This window comes from Cladophialophora yegresii, assembly GCF_000585515.1.
Source record: "Cladophialophora yegresii CBS 114405 chromosome Unknown aczIN-supercont1.1, whole genome shotgun sequence".
Classification (NCBI taxonomy): domain Eukaryota; kingdom Fungi; phylum Ascomycota; class Eurotiomycetes; order Chaetothyriales; family Herpotrichiellaceae; genus Cladophialophora; species Cladophialophora yegresii.
Genome location: NW_006913045.1, coordinates 2136034 through 2154402, shown reverse-complemented (window position 1 = coordinate 2154402; position 18369 = coordinate 2136034). Strand labels below are relative to the sequence as shown.

The 18369-nt window shown below is 54.5% G+C and overlaps 4 protein-coding genes across 4 annotated transcripts; 3 read left to right on the top strand and 1 right to left on the bottom strand.

Annotated features, from left to right (window-relative positions):
- Nucleotides 1-4488: 4488 nt before the first annotated feature.
- Nucleotides 4489-5829, top strand: A1O7_00761 (uncharacterized protein; the record flags this gene model as incomplete). Its single annotated transcript, XM_007754802.1, has 1 exon — nucleotides 4489-5829. The coding sequence occupies one exon, from the start codon at nucleotides 4489-4491 to the stop codon at nucleotides 5827-5829; it is 1341 nt and encodes a 446-aa protein (XP_007752992.1).
- Nucleotides 5830-9787: 3958 nt separating this feature from the next.
- A1O7_00760 (uncharacterized protein) lies at nucleotides 9788-12066 on the bottom strand (the record flags this gene model as incomplete). Its single annotated transcript, XM_007754801.1, has 7 exons — nucleotides 9788-10659; nucleotides 10794-11178; nucleotides 11269-11452; nucleotides 11514-11591; nucleotides 11675-11874; nucleotides 11935-11984; nucleotides 12045-12066. The coding sequence occupies 7 exons, from the start codon at nucleotides 12064-12066 to the stop codon at nucleotides 9788-9790; spliced, it is 1791 nt and encodes a 596-aa protein (XP_007752991.1).
- A 471-nt stretch (nucleotides 12067-12537) lies between these two features.
- A1O7_00759 (uncharacterized protein) lies at nucleotides 12538-14319 on the top strand (the record flags this gene model as incomplete). Its single annotated transcript, XM_007754800.1, has 1 exon — nucleotides 12538-14319. One exon carries the CDS (start codon nucleotides 12538-12540, stop codon nucleotides 14317-14319), a length of 1782 nt encoding a protein of 593 aa, XP_007752990.1.
- Nucleotides 14320-17385: 3066 nt separating this feature from the next.
- Nucleotides 17386-18352, top strand: A1O7_00758 (MFS transporter, AGZA family, xanthine/uracil permease; the record flags this gene model as incomplete). Its single annotated transcript, XM_007754799.1, has 5 exons — nucleotides 17386-17478; nucleotides 17533-17622; nucleotides 17686-17782; nucleotides 17862-17955; nucleotides 18016-18352. 5 exons carry the CDS (start codon nucleotides 17386-17388, stop codon nucleotides 18350-18352), a joined length of 711 nt encoding a protein of 236 aa, XP_007752989.1.
- Nucleotides 18353-18369: the final 17 nt, after the last annotated feature.

Below are 18369 nucleotides of genomic sequence, written 5' to 3'. Positions count from 1 at the left end.
CCTTGCGCTGAGAAAGGCAGACACGCTGCAGTGGAAGGATAGACGAGCGCGACCAGAGCTGAGATTCGTCGTGGTTGCTGATCGGTGGTTCTAGATCTCGATTCGAAGCTGGCGGTAAAGCTACTGTGTACTGTGAACGTGCAATGACTAGCTACTGAATTGTCTCTAGCCAGAGGTGCGGCTTCCCTGGCTGCAGAAGCGTGCTTGTAGCCGAGAAAGTAGCACCCTAATTAGCGGCTTCTGAATGTGCCCCAGCTGATCGCTTTGTTCGCGTTATTCCAGATTTGCGCCCAAAGACCGTGAGAACCGTGTCAGAGCACAAGTGGCTTGCATAAAAACCCCACCATTCCAGCGCTTCCACACCTGCAGTACTCGTCTTCCCGCGATACACTATCCCGGCGACACACGAGTACTGTGTATCGTCCTAGGGCGTGTGCGGTTGCGAGCATGCATGAGCAAGGATGCAGGCAGGAACAATATCCACCTGCCAGGTATTTTGAACAAAGTTTGCTTTCGCTTGGGATGACTCGCACGCTTAGCTCGGAACCACATTCCTGGGATGCAGCTTCGTGCTGAGCATGAGGGTAATTGGTGCAATACAGTTAATGCCCATAATGGGCACTGCGGACATCGTGGATGGATGTCATTGTCTTGGCTGCACCTCAAGTGAAAGGTCCTTCAGGCGGGCTCCTGCCCACCATTCCGGATCAAACCGGTCACGCTGAAGGATGGTTCGCAAGCGAGCATCGATCGATTATGGAGCCACCAGCCCCGTACACAGTAGAGAGAATTAGGATACGATTAGCAATCAGTGTTATCGAGGCCGTCCACTCCGATAAGCCCACAGACAACCGCAGAAGAGGACGACTGAACTGACAGTCCCAGTTTGGTGACACCGAGATGCCGTGGAAGTCTGCAGCAGCGAGCCGCCAGAGTGGTGAAGAATGCCAGTGGCTACAACCAACCCCTGCCGGCATACCCTGGGCACCGCGCAGTGGTGGACAAGCCACGACAGCATCGTTCCCGCCGTCGGAAGTTCTGGACCAGCCTTTCGGAACCGGGAGCATTGCTGATACGCCCTCGAGCTGGACCACTGCGCGGTGTCGCCTGCATCCCAGACGAATCACAGGATCCGCTGAGTACGAGTACATCAACTCCATCTGCGAGTTTTCTCAGCCACCTTAGTCGAACGGATGAGAAAGGCTCTCGTTGTTGCGGGCTCACCATCCGCCGTCCCCTGCCGGTCATGTACTATGTATGTGTAAATGACAGCTGCAGGTTCCACCCTTCCCCGGCGCCAAACAGCTCATTTACCTTTCTTTATTCGGGCTTCGAGGAGCCTAACTCGAAGTAGTTCGAAATTTCAGGTGTAGAACACCCCTATGTGATGGTAGAGACGAGGCATGTGGCAGACTACAGCTGGATATACGACAAGTTGCGCGCAAATTTTCCACAGTCGAGGCACAAGGCCCGTGAGACATTCACGGTAGGAGTCCGGAGTATCAAGTGCGGCTTAGTATGGAAACAATTTCCACTGAGCTGCTTCACTGTGTGGGCGTCGCCGCATCCGACTTTGGCCATGACGAGCACTGAGGTGCAATCAGGGTTCGAACACGCTCCTGAATCCCGTATCCGGCCGCGCAAGTCATTTTGGATGAAAACGTGCCGCCTCAAAGGATCCACTGATCAACTAGACTGTGACGGCTGGCAATTTGTTGGCTGTCTGTAGTTGATCACCAAGATGGGAATTGAGAAGCCGGACTGCACAGCGAGCGGGCTTGATTGCCTTTGCCCTGTCGATACTGTACCATCGAGTAGATCAGAGGCAAAGGAGTCAGTTCCTCCACTCGATCCATGCCTCGTCAGCCGCCTCTAAGAATCGTTCCAGCTCGTGCATATCTGGCCCGCTTCATGAGTGCCGTCGGTTGCAGGTCCACAGCTTCGGAAGCACCAGAGGCACTGAGGGCGACATGAAACCTGGGAAGACAATGATCGTCATCATTATGCAGTTGTTATTATTGCCCACCTTCAAGCTACCCTGATTTCTGCCTGGGCGTTTCGAGTTGTGGCAAGCCTGTAGTTGATTAGTTTAGCCCTCCGGCTCCCGGTGTCAGAGGTCGTCGAAGCATCACAGAGAGTTAGCGATCCGCGCAGATGCTACTCGTACAGCCATGGCGAGCACATTTGTCTTTACTTGGCTGCGGAGGTGCCCGAGAAGCAATATTCAGCAACAGCTCAAGCCCATTCTGCAGTCTGCACGCACTGCCACCTTGATTCGAGGGCATCAGCAGGTGCCAGGGAAATCATTGCGCGTCGCTAGTACTGATGCGTGAGTCCCTTCCCTTTCAAAGCCGCAACCCCCACCCTCAGGCTGGTGGCGTTTGAATAGTAGCTTCCTCGCATGGGCAAGACCCCCTCAGTGCCTCTTCAGCCCATCGGATCTTGCCCGTGCCTCGCAAACAAGGAGACCGCTTGGATCATCGGCTGTGGTTGGATGGACGCTGGTGTACAGCTCTTGTTGACGCTGGATCTCCTCTACCTAGGCTTCCGTGTGCAAAGTAGCTCCCGCTTTGGGTCAGGCCACCTGAATTTACTGCGCGCGCGGGTGCCTTTAGGCAGTCACGGGTTGGGGGCAGGCGCACACCACGCACGAGCCACTCGCCACTGCATGGAGGCGGGCACTGCGGGGCAACTGCGAAGACCCTAACTAAGAAGCAGTAGTCAGCTACGAGGTACGAGTAACTAACTTAGAGGCTAGGGCAGATCGCTTGGGCGTAGGACGATCTATTACCAGTGCTGAGCACCAGTGTGGCCCTTTCCAGGTCCCGCCCTCCTGCTCCGTACAAATGAACCCCCCACAGTTCACCCAGTCACCATCTGGATGATCTTAGGTCGAGTGCTCGCAACGTGCTCTCTCGATTCTTTACATAAACATTTGAACTGTATTTGTTGGCTGCCGCTGTCATACTTGACTCCATCCCACAAGGTTCACAAGCCAATCTAGCCACAGCTTCTCCAGTCAGGCCTTGCGACTGCAAGAGAGCCCCTCCGAGGTTCCGTAAAGTCAATCTCTGTTTCCCCTGTCAACTTAACTTTACTTTCCATACTCGACGAACCGTCACTGTTTGGATGAAATTCGTCACCTGTGACAACCTGTAAGGCTATCGGCGGAGGACGGTGTACTCTGAGGAGCCTGTTCGCCTAGGAGATCACTTTCGCTGGCGAAACCTCAGCACACCATTGCAATTGAGGCTTGAACGGCTTGAATCTCCCGTGTCGACGAAGCCATTCCGAGTTCAGGCAACTGGGTGCGTTGTCCTGCAACAGATGCATAACGACGCAAGCAGCTGCTGAGTTGTCCTCCGCGAAGAGCCTGCAACGAGATTTCACTTGACTCTCACTCGATCAAACAGCACAGTGATCTCCCGTCTGTGCAGATATCAGACGCTATCCCGAGCCAATCTCTTCAATCACCTCAAACAGACATTATAGAGACCGCGTGACCCCTTTGCGGACGGTCCACGTTCATAAAGGAGTCCAGGATCTACGTCCTTTGGCAGAAAGGGAAGACAGCCGCAACTTTCATCGCTCACGAAGCCGATCTCCGGAAGAGTCCACTCTTCTTCATTGCTCCTCCGAGTTCAAAGCCTGCAGACGCATCAGGCCGACGACACCACCAGCATCATTCGTTCGCGCCCACTGGGTCTTTAGCTTTGCGGCGCATCTGGGTTGGTGCCTCTTTCAGGTGGCGGAGCGTATCATTAGCACTCCATTGGGAAGCCTATAAAGTTAAAGTGAGCCTGTACCCCAGGAACTTGCGCAACCTGAACTCAACCAGATTCAAGGTTGCAGATCGTCAGGAATTCAGCCCTGCGATCTCCTTTCAGACGCACGTCAGCTATTACTCTGTCACGAATCCCTTTAGGTTGAACTCTGCCAGTACAAACACCCTTCCTCCTACTCGCTACCCGCCAACGACCGTCGCACAGGTCCTCTGTCCTCCTGCCCCGGGAGCGCAGTGACAGTCTGTTATATCTGCGTCCGCGGGCTGCAATTACCTCAGACTTCCTTTTTACTTTCTCCTGCAGCTGTACACCTATACTTCAAGCTTCGGGTGGAGAAGGCTTTTTCGTCGAAGTACATTCTCCTCATTCCCCACGAACTCTGAGTATCTCTGCGTTGCCTCACCTTGCGCTTCCGGGAACGTCAGGTGCAGCACTTTCTACAACCACAGACTTGACGAAACAGCAACCGGACAAAAGCCTTAGGTCACAAATTTCTTTTGCTCTCGCTTCAGGTTGACGTTGTGCCTCCCAAGCAACCTAGACTCCGGAGACACGACGGTCCCAGAAGGCTTTTGCTGGTTACATATCAGTGCCCTCAGAGTTTCTGACAAGATTAGAGTGTTGAATATCCCGAAACTCTCACTCACAACCTTGCAACCACCCTGGAGCAGGACCTCAGAAGACCATACAGCAAGCCTCCGACATGTCTTCAGGCGGAGCGGCGCTCCAGCCGACTTTCCAGGGCCATGTTTCCACCACCCAAGACGCCCTGATCCTTTTCGAGGCATGTCTACAAGGCCATCTTTCACACGTACCGCGGAGACCTCACGACCGAGAACGAAGCAGCCTGATTCGGAGTGGATGTGTCTTTATCTACGAGGAAAATGCATCTGGGATCAAGAGGTGGACAGATGGCGTCACCTGGAGTCCGAGTCGTATACTGGGGAACTTCCTCGTCTATCGAGAGCTCGACAGGCCATTTCCGCCGGGAGAGAAGAAGAGGGCGATGAAAAAGCAACAGAGGCGGCCAAGTCGCCCTGGTGAGCCTTATGCAAGATCCGAGACAGGCTCTTACACGGACGGTCAGTCAAATGGTTATTCTCAGGAGCGGACGACGTCGGCCGAGGTAGAAAGGCAACTGATCGGTTCCTTGGTCGACTCATACGGCTTCAAGCAGGACGGTCTGGTCAAGAAGACCATGAGTGTGACTGTCCAAGGCGTTACCCACCATTTGGTCAGCTATTACCACGTCAACGATGTCCTAAATACCCAGCTGCGGAGGCCCTCTGAAACCGAGAGCCTCACATACGTCCGACCACGGCTCGAGTTGACCCAAAAACAGAGCTTCCGGGCGCCCCTCGAAGAACAGAACGAAGTGGACGCGACGCAGAGCGCATACGGCTACCGCGTGAACGGAGCTGCCTATCCTCAGACGTCGTTCTACATGCCTCAAAGCTATCCGTCCGTGCCCCACCAACCCAGTCAGTCTCCTTACCCTATAGGTGTTCCTGCCATTTCAACGGCGTACATGCACCCCTCAATCACCGCCCCTCACTTGCAAGGCCCGAGAAACGACTACGGTCCCTACGAACAAGCTGGGTACAACAGAAGCTATGAATCACTGAACGGCGCGATGACACCGACCTCGAAGTCTATTCCTCCCACTCCGACAACCATGGCCCCAATGATATCAGATCGCGCACAACCACAGGCGCCCATGTACCCGCCAATGAGCATGCAACGGCCAGTCAACAGTCTGACTTCAGTGTCGGTAGATACTCACAACACTGTGCCATACCGACCTAGTCCTTATCCTGTCCATCACCCGACTCCTGCCCAGATTGATCAGTCCAGGCAAAGTCAGCATTCGCCTGTCCAGGTCAAATACGAAGACCGACGCGACCAGGCACCGCCACAATCTCAGATGTACCAGAGTACCAGGACCGGTTACTATGGTGAAGCAGCCAGCCAAGTCATGCATCAGCCTCAATACTCACAGCAGCCTCCAATTCCCCAATGGGTTGGGCAGGGTCATAGTGCGTAGGCTGGCCCTGTAAACCTGACTCTTCTGCTAGGTGCCGCCGGCCATGACATCACGGTCGCTACGGATCTAGTGTCTTCATCCTCAACCTCGAAACCGAGCTCCAACCGGACCTGCAGACGGTCCATGGATTGTTTAGCAACCCCTGGCACGGAACGAAAAGCAGCCAGAGAGCAGCAGGTTGGACGAGAGGCAGCAAGAAAAATCGACAGGGGTTAGTAATGGTGCACTACGCCGAGGAGGGCTGCTCAGGCAAAGTCAATAGCGACAGCGCCCTAAACTATATGTTGGCAAGAGGGGGCCAGCCACAAGGTATTCATTGATGAAGACTGTTTTGCGAACTCGGCTCACTTGTTGGGAGCGTCCCGCTGGGGGGCGAGTCATTTCATAGGCGAAGCAATGGAAAAGGAAAGGGTGTTGAGATATGACTATCACGCCTTTATGGGAGGGTTTTTGAACATGGGCAAAAACTTGCATGTGGAGGCACATCTGTCTTTAGTTTTTTATCGATGTGCTGCTCGTGAGGCAGCAGCTCGATTTTACTCTTCCGGCCTTGTGAAAGGCAGGAATGTTTGGAAGGCACCTGCTGCATGTTGGCCTAATCCAACATGTCCCTCAATTCTACCGTTTTTATGGTAGGCAACAGTCTCTTTATTCAGTCTCTTTATACCTTGCGTCCAGCCCTCCCGTCTTTCCCACATCGGCCGCAAAGCCCTCGTCCCTCAAGTGAAGTAGCTCACACAGCACGACACATTGCTTCGGGCGTGGTCCACGGGGAATGATAAAAAGGCTTCACCAGTTTCGGACCAAGTCTTTGCTCGAGCTATTCCCCATCAACCTGTCAAATGCGTCCCGTAAAATCCAGCCTACAACTCGGCGGCCGACCGCAACCGCGCCACTGCGTTACCGAAATCTGTTTGATTACGTGCAGCTACGATCAGCAATCGTGGCCGAGATCACCAGACCGACACTCTGGCGATTGTGGAGCTGCATACCGTGGGAAGAATAGCACACGAGTGCTTGCAGAGTCAAGAGGCCTCGGGCCCTCTCAGAACATGGAATAGACCATGTCATAGAGCATCTCCTCGGCTGGGCGTTGGGGACCGCGGAGGTGCCACTTCCCTTCCACAATCTGCGGTACACTTGTGACGAGAAACCTTGTTTGTGTTATTAGTGTCAGTCGCGAGAGCCGCATCCCCGGAACCGCATTTCGTTTCCTGCCGCGATCTTGCAACTACGCGGCCCAACAAGAGCAACGGGGATCATGCCTAGAGGCCTATGCAATCGCCACGAGGCCGTTCATGGCTTACACAGTTCAAGGACAGTGGAGCTCGGTAGGGGAGCAGGCGTGATCAAGCGATCAATAATGACTGTGGCCGACAGCTTTCTTCCTCGGCATATGCCACCTTCTGTCGACATTTTCGCAAACGAGTGGAGCCATGAAGCACTGTCTTGCAAAAAGGCGTTTTCAACAGCCTGAAGTTGTTACAAGATCGGCTGCGTCGCCACACCAAAGATCAAGCTCATCTGTCACAGCATGCCGATGTGAAGCATTGCTCATGTCAGAGCCTCCGTGCCGTCCTTCTCTGTACCCATGTCTTCAACTTGACGGCATGTTCAAGATGCAGTCGACAGTGGCCGAACCCAGCAGTCAGTGGAAATGTAACGTATCAACGCAGCCAAGATTCGAAACCCATGATGCAGCTACTGGGCTCACAAAGAGGTCCACGATGTTGTTATGTCGACCTTGGTTTCCATCCTAGAGTGCCTCACATGCTGCGCACAAGGATGCCACCCAGATGCGTTTCAGGGCCACTCGTGATTAGTTCCTGCCATCATCTCCCATTGAAATAACTTGGTGTCAGCCAAACCACATCCAAGCTAGTTAGCCATGCACGCAGGGGCATAGTGCGGCACAGGAAGCCGCCTTCCGACGTTCAGCCAATCCACGGCTTTTCCGAACTTCTGCGGCAACATGTCCCTGGCGGCATGAGTCGGTGAAGACGAATAAGCAACGGAGTCCGTGCTCGGGCACATAGAACACTGCATCGCTCACCGAAACCAGCCAAGCGCGCAGACGCGGCCTGGCTGCTTTGACGACCAAGCGCAAGAAAGTCCGCCCTTCCACAAGCACTGGCCACGGCTCGATTCGTCCAGCAAGAAAGAGCCTTGGGCAAGATTCTAAAATTCGAGCGGAGCGCAAGCGGCCTCGGTCACCCTCGTTCTTCCCTTGTCGGGCTGTGGTTGCTGCGAGTAGGTGGATTCGAGTCCTCTTTTTTGTCCCAATCGTCGACACTCGGATGGATTGTTATGCCACTCTGCTCAAAGCAAGGACCATGGTCACAGTTGTTTGGGAAGAGTCCAATGTCTATTCAAGCCAGGGTCCACCAGGAAGTACAGTCTCTTTTGATGCTCATTTCCTGCCAGTATCAGTCCTGGTCATGCGCCATGACCAATGACCCGTGCATTCGATCCAGGGTTGTCTGCCACGACATGATCCCACGAACATATGATGTGGCAACGTCCTGCAGACTCGATTGCCGTGTGTCAGTTCAGGACGAGAAGATGCTTTTTCAATTCCCGGACTCAAGTTCCACCTCAACAGATCAGGGAGACTGCGCTCGGCGTTTTGGCAGCATCCTTCCGTTTTCAATCACTCCTCGTGCCAACCAGCGCCGACTCTCAAGGACCAGAACCAAGGCGTCCAAGACTCGAGAGGTAGGTTGGCCAAAAGGTTGATTGACCTGCGACTTCCTCGCGAACCACCTGGCGACAACAATCTATGTGGATGTACGGGGTTGGGCGATCACATGAATGCCCACCCACTTCCAAGCAAAGCACATCTTCAACATTCTGCATTGAGCCAACGAAGTTGCAAATGAACCCCTCGTTCCCTACTACAGTACACAATTCCGGTGCCCAGCAATACAACGGCAGGCAAGCTAGCGAGTTCTCGCGGCTTCTGCTTACTCTGTTCTTCTTCCACATGGACCTAGTCACGGACCAGGCCGTTGAACCGTGTAACGAGATGTTCACCAGCAGCATCAGCCTGTCCTCAACAGTCCCCTAGCCCACCGACGCGTCACGGCCACTGCAAGAGAAACGCAGTTTCAAAACAATGCAAAGCACTTCACAAATTGACGTCCAGAGAAGGTTATCCCGCTCCTTGTCAGCCACGGGGACTTCATCCGTCTACGCTTTGTACACCTGTAGTGTATGCATCCTAGAGAAGCTGCGTGAAGTTTACATGTGCCGGATACCGGCTGCAAGACACGAGCTTACTTAGTGTGTAATTTTTGGATTTGACGTTACTTTACGCAGTACAGTCGCAATGCGCCTGTCCTCGCTCGGTACTCGGTACTTGGTTCTCGAGTGTCAAAGTGCCAACGTGCCGACGAGGGCCAAGGACGCAGGAACAGAAGCCTAAACTACTGCAAAGTATCTGGCAAAGGTTATCATGGCGTCCATGGTAAGAGGACTCTTTTAAGATGTAAGACTTCGAACCTTGGTCGGTCAGGCAGTTGCACTCCGTGGTCACGGGGGCAGACTGAAGAGTCAGGATCAGCATCAAGATCGAGGTTGAGATCGTGATACCGTATGCTTGGCTGCTCTATCACTTGACTACTTGACTGCTTCGCTACACATTACTTCGCAGCTTCTCTTGCGGCTTGATCGTGCGTGTACAACTAATATACTGTAGTTACCTTCAACAGCCAATATCACGCCAGAGAAAATAAAGTCGCGGAGTGATCTTCAGCCTGAATAGCGACGAGTACTCCTCCGTTCGTCATCCTTCACATCGCCACATATATATCGGCGCCGCGGCTACTTGACTCGACTCGTCCCGACCCATCAATTCACTTTCTTGCCGTCCGGCCGCGCCCCTTGCTGATGCGTTTTCTAATCATCACTTCACTTTCTTGCCCTCGGCGGCGCCCCTTGCTGATGCGTTTCTCAACCATCACTTCACTTTCTTGCCCTCGGCGGCGCCCCTTGCTGATGCGTTCTCTAATTCCGCCCTGGCCTGGTCGCTAAGCACTTTTTCCTGGCCCTGGCCCTGGCCCTCGCTGCCAAACACCTGGGGCACCTTCCACGCCGGCATCTCCAACCTGTGGCCCAACTTCTGCTCGATCGCGCGCTTGAGCCCGTCCCCGGCCGGCATGGTGACCGCGCTGCCTCTGCGCTGGCGCGTCTCGATCTCGGCTCTGATCTCGTCGATTGCGTCGTCGATCTCTCTCCCGGGATCGTTCGGCAGGCCCAGACTCGGCGGGTGCTGCGTCTCCTCTGCCACGGACTTGCGCACGTGCGGATGGATGCGCGCGTCGAGGCGCTTCACGAGCATTTTTTTCCCCGACGACGCGAAGAACGCCATGCTGGCCGCCACGCCGACGACCGCGTAGAAGTACACCCTTGCCCAGCACTTCAGGCTGTCGTTCCACCCGAGGATGACGAACGGGGCCGTCGTGAAGCAAAACGCCAGCTGCGTGGCCACGTAGCCGGCCACGTCGTAGTATATTTTCCACCTCGTAGCGGACTTGCCGTCGGGGGTGAGGAAAAAGGGGCGCAGGTGCCGGCGGAAGTTCTTGGCCACGGTCTGGATGAACGCCGCGAGCAGGAAGGTCAGGTAGTACCCTGGGTAGAAGCCGTGCCAGAAGGCCGAGGTCAGGAAGGTGGCCAGCGTGGCGCGGAAGCCGGGTCTCTTGCCCGCGGGGGTGACGCGGAGGTAGATGTAGTTGCGGAGCCATTTGTTGGTGTTTTTGTTCCAGTTGTCCAGGTACGCGCGGGAGTTTTGGGCCAGTTCGATGCCCAGCGGGTTGACGTTTTCGAGGTGGTCTGGCCGCGCGTCAGTACGGGATCGTCGGATATAAAGGGGGATAGAGAGATTTGAAGAGCTGGCATGGATAGGTACCGTAGGACCAAGATCGAGGTAGGCTCTTCAGACAGTGGATCACTGTGACCCTACTTACCCCATTTGGCTTTCCCCGTCTTCTCGTCGATGCCGTTGTAGCTGATTCCCGCCATGATGCAGGCGCCTTCGGTAAGCGACCAGACACCGTAGTACTTCATGCGCGAGGTGAAGCCTAGGAGTTGCAGGATCCACACGCGATATGGGAAGGTATATGCCAGGTACTTGTCGGAGAGGACCAAGGCCACGTTATACCACTTTGAGAATTGCAGGAAGAGGCCGATCCAGAGGAGCCCGCCGATTGCTTTTCTTGTTGCTGGGATGGTCGAATGAGGGACTTCGATTTTCTTGCTCCTACTGGCGTTCTTGGCTGGAGAAGATGAGGAGGGTGTTTCGGGCGGGAGAGCGTAGATACTGCCGTCGAGCCAGCGTTTGTAGTCGACGTACTATATGGTCAATTAGCTCCTGTCAGTGGCGACGAAAAAAGGCGCAACCCGCCCCCCGTGTGATCTCTCCGGGCTGTCGGAGGAACTTACATCGAACGCTGGACCTGTAAAGATCGATGGGAAAAAGAAGACATAGCCAGCATAGTCGAGGAGCTCGGGCAGTTTGTACACCGCACGCTCCTTTTGACTGTCTGTCAACAGTTCGGGCTTCATATGTCCGTCATGATAGTTCCACGCTAGCGCATGAAGCTTCATTATCAGGACCATCTGACCGCTGTTGCCCTCCGGCCTTGTTAGCGCCAGTTGAGATCGCAAGGAACAAACACGAAACCCACCCGGTAATGTCGACAAGGCTCGGGTCATTGATCCTCTGTCTTTCTATATGGCTGATGGCCATGTGGCCCATGAGAAATCTGGGGCCGGCAAAGGTTAGCGCCCCGGTTCGTGTTAACCCCGGAGCTTGACTTGCATGAAAACGAGCCATGGCATAAGCGACCCATCGACGGCGTAGATGATCGCATAGGTGCCAAGGGCATCAATGAGCAATGTACCCACACCCGACCAAAGGTCAAACAGTCCGACAAGGTAGAACAGGCAGATGGTGACACTGAAAATGCTCTTGTAATGTGGCCTGTCATTAGGGAGTCGCTTCAAGCAGGCGGCCAAGGGATATGATGAGATGAAGACGAAAAGAAGCTGGCTCGTTGATTAGCCAAACACATCATGGCATTATCTTCCCCCCCGGCTCGGACTTACCTTGAGCTCGTCGACTGACGCGCCCACAACTTCAGACAGCCACAGGAATGCTGGCGGTACGGTCAGCACGGTCACGGCTCAAATCCACGTGCGACATAGGGGAGAAATACGAGCATCTATCCCGGGTAGCATCGTCGCGCTTTCCTGCACTGCAAGGGCGCAAGAGACGGGGAACTCAAGGGTGAGAGACGACAAAGACAATCCCGATCCGACATTATTGAGGATGGCATGTAGTGGGCGAGAGGACGACGGGCTCGGTTGTGGGCAGCGCGACGTATGACATCAAATCGCACAGGAGCCAATCGAATCGTCACATGCTGCAGCCTTGCGTCTGCGTCACCGTCGCGCTCAGCCTTGGCTTGCCTGCGCATCATCTGAGATGCGGGCACAGGCACCACAATAAATAATAGCACAAGACTCTGTACACGATACGGTTCACTCAATCCCACGACACTACGGCTTGCACTTGCTTGCGCTTGTTCTCAGCTGACCAGTATTTCAGGCACCGCGGGTCATATAGGGCATGGCCTCATGACCACAATGCTGTGACATTGACAACCGCGAGTCAATCCCGGTCTGCTTGTCCACCGACGCTCGCGCGACATGGATGTCTCCTCGGCGATCTCGGGCTATCTGTCCAAGATTGCCGGCGTCGGCGAAGGTGCTGCAGCCTCTCAGCAGACCAAAATGAAGCTGCTGCTGCTTGACCCGGAGACAGTGTCTATCGTTTCAACCGCAATCACCCAATCAGCTCTGCTGAAACACGAAGTATACCTCGTCGACAGGCTGGACAATCCTGCTCGCGAACGCATGCGCCACCTCCGCTGCCTCTGCTTCGTCCGACCGTCTCCGGACTCGATCCAGTTCCTCATCGACGAGTTGCGCGAGCCCAAGTACGGAGAGTACAATATATACTTCAGCAACATCATTAAGAAGTCGTCACTTGAGCGATTAGCCGAAGCGGATGATCATGAGGTGGTCAAGGCGGTCCAGGAATATTTTGCGGACTATATCGTGGTCAACCCGGATCTGATGTCCCTGAACCTGGGATTTCCGAAGCAGCGGCTATGGAGTCACAGCCCAGATATCTGGAACACCGATGCGTTGCAGAGGACTACCGAAGGCGTGATTGCCTTGCTCTTATCGTTGAAGAAGAACCCGCTGATACGCTACCAAAAGAACAGTCTGATGGCGAAGAAGCTGGCCACCGAAGTGCGGTACCAGATCACCCTGGAGGAACAGCTGTTCGACTTCCGAAAAACAGACACTCCTCCGGTCCTGCTGATTTTGGATCGGAGAGACGATCCGATTACTCCGTTGCTCACCCAGTGGACCTACCAGGCTCAGGTACATGAGCTACTGGGCATTCACAATGGTCGGGTGGACCTCAGTGCCGTTCCAGATGTACGTCCAGAGCTGAAAGAGATCGTTTTGTCTCAAGATCAGGATCCCTTCTTCAAGAAAAACATGTATCAGAACTTTGGTGACCTGGGAGGGAACATCAAAGACTATGTCGACCAGTACCAGACTCGAACAAAATCGACCGCTCAGATCGAATCGATAGCGGACATGAAACGGTTCGTCGAGGATTATCCAGAGTTTCGAAAGCTTTCCGGGAACGTCTCCAAGCACGTCACTCTAGTCAGCGAACTCAGCCGCCGTGTCTCTGCCGAGTCCTTGCTCGATGTGTCAGAACTAGAACAGAGCCTTGTCTGTAATGACAACCATGCCAATGACCTCAAGACGCTGCAGCGACACATTCAAAACCCGAGTATCCCTGCCGACAATAAGATCCGCCTGGTCGCGCTCTACGCCCTCCGCTATGAACGCAATCCAAACAACGCTCTCCCAGTGCTCCTTGACCTGCTGACTTCGGTGGCTGATGTGCCTCCGCACAAAATATCCATCATCCCGAAACTCCTCGCTTATCACCATAGTCTGCAGCCCGCACCTGTTGGCGGCGCGAGCGGCTTCATAGACCTCTTCGACTCCGGCTCCTCTCCATTCAGCCAGTTCCGCCGCAACCTAAACCTGAAGGGCGTGGAAAATGTCTATACCCAGCACTCGCCTAGGTTAGAGACTACACTTCAATATTTCATCAAGGGGCGGTTGAAAGAGTTGCAATTTCCCTTTGTCGACGGGCATCATACCAAGGACAAGCCACAGGATATTGTTGTTTTCATGGTGGGAGGGGTAACATATGAGGAAGCCAAAATGGTAGCACAGGTTAATGCCTCTGTGCCGGGCGTAAGGGTGGTGCTTGGCGGGACAAGCGTGGTGAACTCAACCATGTTCCTGGAAGAGGTGGATGACGCGGTGAGCAGTTGGCCGGACCAAGGACCTGCCACATCTAGGGAAAGGCTTGGTAGAGCTGTTGGGAGATGAGAAAGTCGAACACAGGACACACCGCAAGAGCAGCACATTTAACCACATCTATGCTCACACCAAGAGCTAGTATCGGCATGGAGACCTGCAACTACGCTCCCAGAAGGATTTGGGGCTGAGAGCACATCGCATGTCAGCAGAATGGAAGCAACGTTTTCCAAAGCGTGCCAGGTGCTCATTTGGCTGTGACCGCTTCCACCCGCTGGTTACGTCTCTTCCTCTCGAACACTATGTCGCGAGTCCTCCGGCACCGTCAAGAAGAGGGCGATTATACGTCCTGTTCAATTATATTCCCGATCGAGCCGTTCGCATATTGACCATTAGATTGCGATGAGCGGATCAGCACGACCTCAATCACTTTCTCTGACCAAGGGACCTGATTGTACAAAGGATACAACGTCAGAACTTTATGTTCCCAAAATACCGTCCGGCGATTAGATCAGGATGCCGGCTCTCTTCTATATCATGCTTCCGCTGGCAGGCTTCTTTTCTTCCGACATCTATAAGTCAGCAGCTCGAAAAAAGTGCTGTAATCCTGGCATTCTCTGATCATTGCAGGATCTGCCCACCACCACCACCGACAGTGCATCGTTTCCTGAGCCAATTCTCCCGGTGGAAAATGCCTCACAATGAGCAAGACCACCGTAGAGTGCCTGGTAACAATAGCGTCCTACCGCTACGCTGAGCCCTCGAAGGTCGCGGTCACTCTGGGGAGCGCTGGTGTCGTCGGATATGCCGCTCCAGTCCAGTCGCTCAGTTTTCTTTCGTCCATGTCATCCTCCCCAACGGCAGGAAAAGAGACACTTTAGATGTCAGGATGCTCAAATTCAGCAACATCGTCCAACCACACTGGGATTATCATCGTGGGATGCGTGACCAGAAACCTCCTTTCCAGCCCGAGGATGATCTTCTCGGCCGTCCACCGGTGCAGGAGCGGACCACAATTGCGCGGCAGGGGTCCACAACCGTGACTTCGAAGATGCCTCCGGGGCTCAAAATCCTGTCGCATTCCAGCGCAAACACGGGCCATTGGCTGGATTGCAGGAGCACGGGGATGGCGCGAAACGAAATCAGGTCCACTGAAGTGTCGGGGTATGGGAGTGTAGGTATTTTGACCCAGGATTTGGTCTCTACATTACGGAGTAATGTCCCATATAGCGTGGAGGTGTCGTTGGAGAGTGGTCGAAGCCAGGATACCTGGTGCTGTGGGAAGCTGGCAGTGTGGAGCCAGCTGTCAACTGCGGATGCGAGTTGAGAGTCAGTCGGTGTTCGGGTAAGGTTCATGATCAAATTCAGCGAACGGACGGAAATGAACCATGGCTTGTGAGGCGGAGAGAGCACACTGCCAAACTTACCTACGTCCTCACTGATCACCACGACGCTCTTCTCGTGTTGGACCAGTTTCTCCTCTTTCTCTTCGGCACGGGCTTTCCCACTACTGTGACAAACTCTCTTTGCATCCAGATGATTGTTGAGATGTCTCAGCCCGATCAGAGCCCATAATTTCTTTTGGAGAGTTACGACATCAGTGACATCCGGATTCGCATCATCTCAATCTTCATGGAGTCTACAGCAACAAAACTTCAAGCGGTGCAATCTGAGCCAAGGCCAGAAGAAAAGGCAGACTTTCTACCATCTGGGCCATCGTGTTGTGCTCTTTCGAGTTCTATGGTTGGACGTGCTCTCAGTCTGAAACAACTGTGGCTACAGGGCGAGATGCTGTCCCAGTCCTAGCGTCCAGGTTGCGTTTGTGCTCGTTTGACGCTGGGGTCGCCGCGGCTTGAACATATCCCCGTCGTTGTGACTCCACAGGGAAAGGGAATATCTGCCCTTCGCAGCTCTGCACCGTTTCGGGAGTGCTTTTAAGTGGACAGATCGTGTCCGATTTCGCCACTCCCGTTGTACACGTGCTCGAGCTCGAGGCGTAGCGGACGACGGGATATCTGGGGCTCGATTCTCGCTAGCTTTCCAGGGGCAAAGACACGGCTGGCTGGATCTGACCTCTCTGGCCGGTACTTCGTGGCTTGAGACGCAGAGGTCTGTTCCAGCCGAACAGGACTTGCTGGTCTGCTTGGCTCCCCTGGGCTTGCGTAGCTGTGTCGACCAGAGTTGGCGGCGTATACGTGGGATCTTCTCTCACCCCACTGTTGAAGACGTTCCAGGGGGCCATCGACGGCTGGTGGTGGCCCCTTAGCCGGTCTCCTAGGCGCGGAAGCCACAGCTAGTTCATCGATCAGCACAAGATCAACCGTCACTGGTTGGAGGGGAGAATCAACGGACCTTCTTGTCGATAAACTGAGGGCGAGGTCGAAAGTTCGGAAAGCTGCCGCACGTGTGAGACGGGGATGAACGACGGCGAGGTCACCAGGACTGGCGAGCCAGCGAGCTCTGACCGATCAGAGTCGACGTCGACATCGTCTTCATCGGCAACGCCATCAACATGTTGTTTGGCCGCTGCCTTGTCCCGACCGTTTGATACAGTTGCTACCACTACCCGAGTTGTTGCAGCCTTGGCGGTTCCGAAGATGGTGATCTTCGCAATGCTGCCTCCTCTCTCACTTCCCAGCCTTGCCCCAGAGCCTGAGGTGGGGTTCCGAATTGGGCCTCCGGACTCCTTGGCCTTGCGCTCGCGTCGCTGGCTCACGGTCTCAGCCTCCAAGGGGTTCTTGAAGGGAACGTTAAACATGGTTGCTCAAGGGCATGTAGATGCCAAATCCATGCTTCAACTTACAGGCAGTCGATAGACAGACAGATAAGAGATAGATAGCAAGGAAAGATGATCCCCGCCCGCAGCCTTACTGTACCAGGTCCATGTGGGCCAACCTGCATGGAGGGACGGACGAACAGTTTAGGTCCTCGCCTCGCGTGTGTGGCACAGCCCGTTACCAAGAGCAGCTCTTCTGAGCCGTGTCGCGAGTCTGGTCAACCTATCTATTGCTTGTCTCTTGCAAGGGACCCTCCGATGCCTTGCTGGCCAGTATTTATTATGTCCAGTTTACTCCCCCAGCGTGAGGCTAGCGGGATTGCGACTTTGTGTTCGAGCAGGACCACACTCACACTCCAGACATGGCTGCCACTCAACAATACACCAGGGCTATCAACGAGTATGTCGCGAAGTCGACGTTCGGGCGCGTGTTCCGCCTGCAAGGCTGCGGCCATGTAAGTCCCTTGCGACCCCTTCATCTGGAGTGAATCCATTGTTTACACTCACAGGAAAAGGAGATCCTGGGCACGACGTTCCTCACCGAGCTCCGCGCTGGTGTGACCACCTTTGCTACTATGGCGTACATCATCGCCGTCAACGTGAGTATCCACGCTGGAGGGCTCGTTTTTTGGGGTTGTCATTGACCCAGATCTGCAAACAAGGGATCCATTGTCTCTCAGTCCGGGGGCACTTGTATCTGTGAGAGCGCGTCGGACCCGACTTGTCTCAAGGACACCGACTATGCGCGCTGCGTCCTTGGTACGTTGCGTCGTGAATCCCTGCATGTGTCGTCGACCATTAGATTATATGCTAGCTAACTCCTATACATCTTGCTCAGACATTCAAAGGGACCTGATCACCACGACGGCCACGATCTCGGAACTTGCCTCGTTTGTGTTTGGCTTCCTCACGAATCTGCCCGTGGCGCTTGCGTAAGACTTCTCCTATTGTGGCCACAATGAGACCCTGCTGATACCGACTGCATGACACAGCCCCGGAATGGGACTCAACGCCTACTTTACCTACCAAGTCGTCGGGTTTCACGGTACCGGACCAGTCTCGTACCGGCTCGCCCTGACGGCCGTGTTCATCGAAGGCTTCATCTTCGCATTCCTCTTCCTGATCGGCATGCGCCAGTGGCTTGTGGGCGTCATCTCCTCGTCGCTCAAAGATCGCCAGCACAGCAGGCATCGGCCTCTTCCTCACGCTGATCGGCCTGTCCACGTCGGCGGGCCTCGGAGTCATCACGGGCGCGCAGAGCACCCCTCTCGAGCTCGCGGGCTGCCCAGTCAGGTACCGAGACGAGTTCGGCGTCTGTCAGAGCCATAAGCTTCAAAACCCAACTG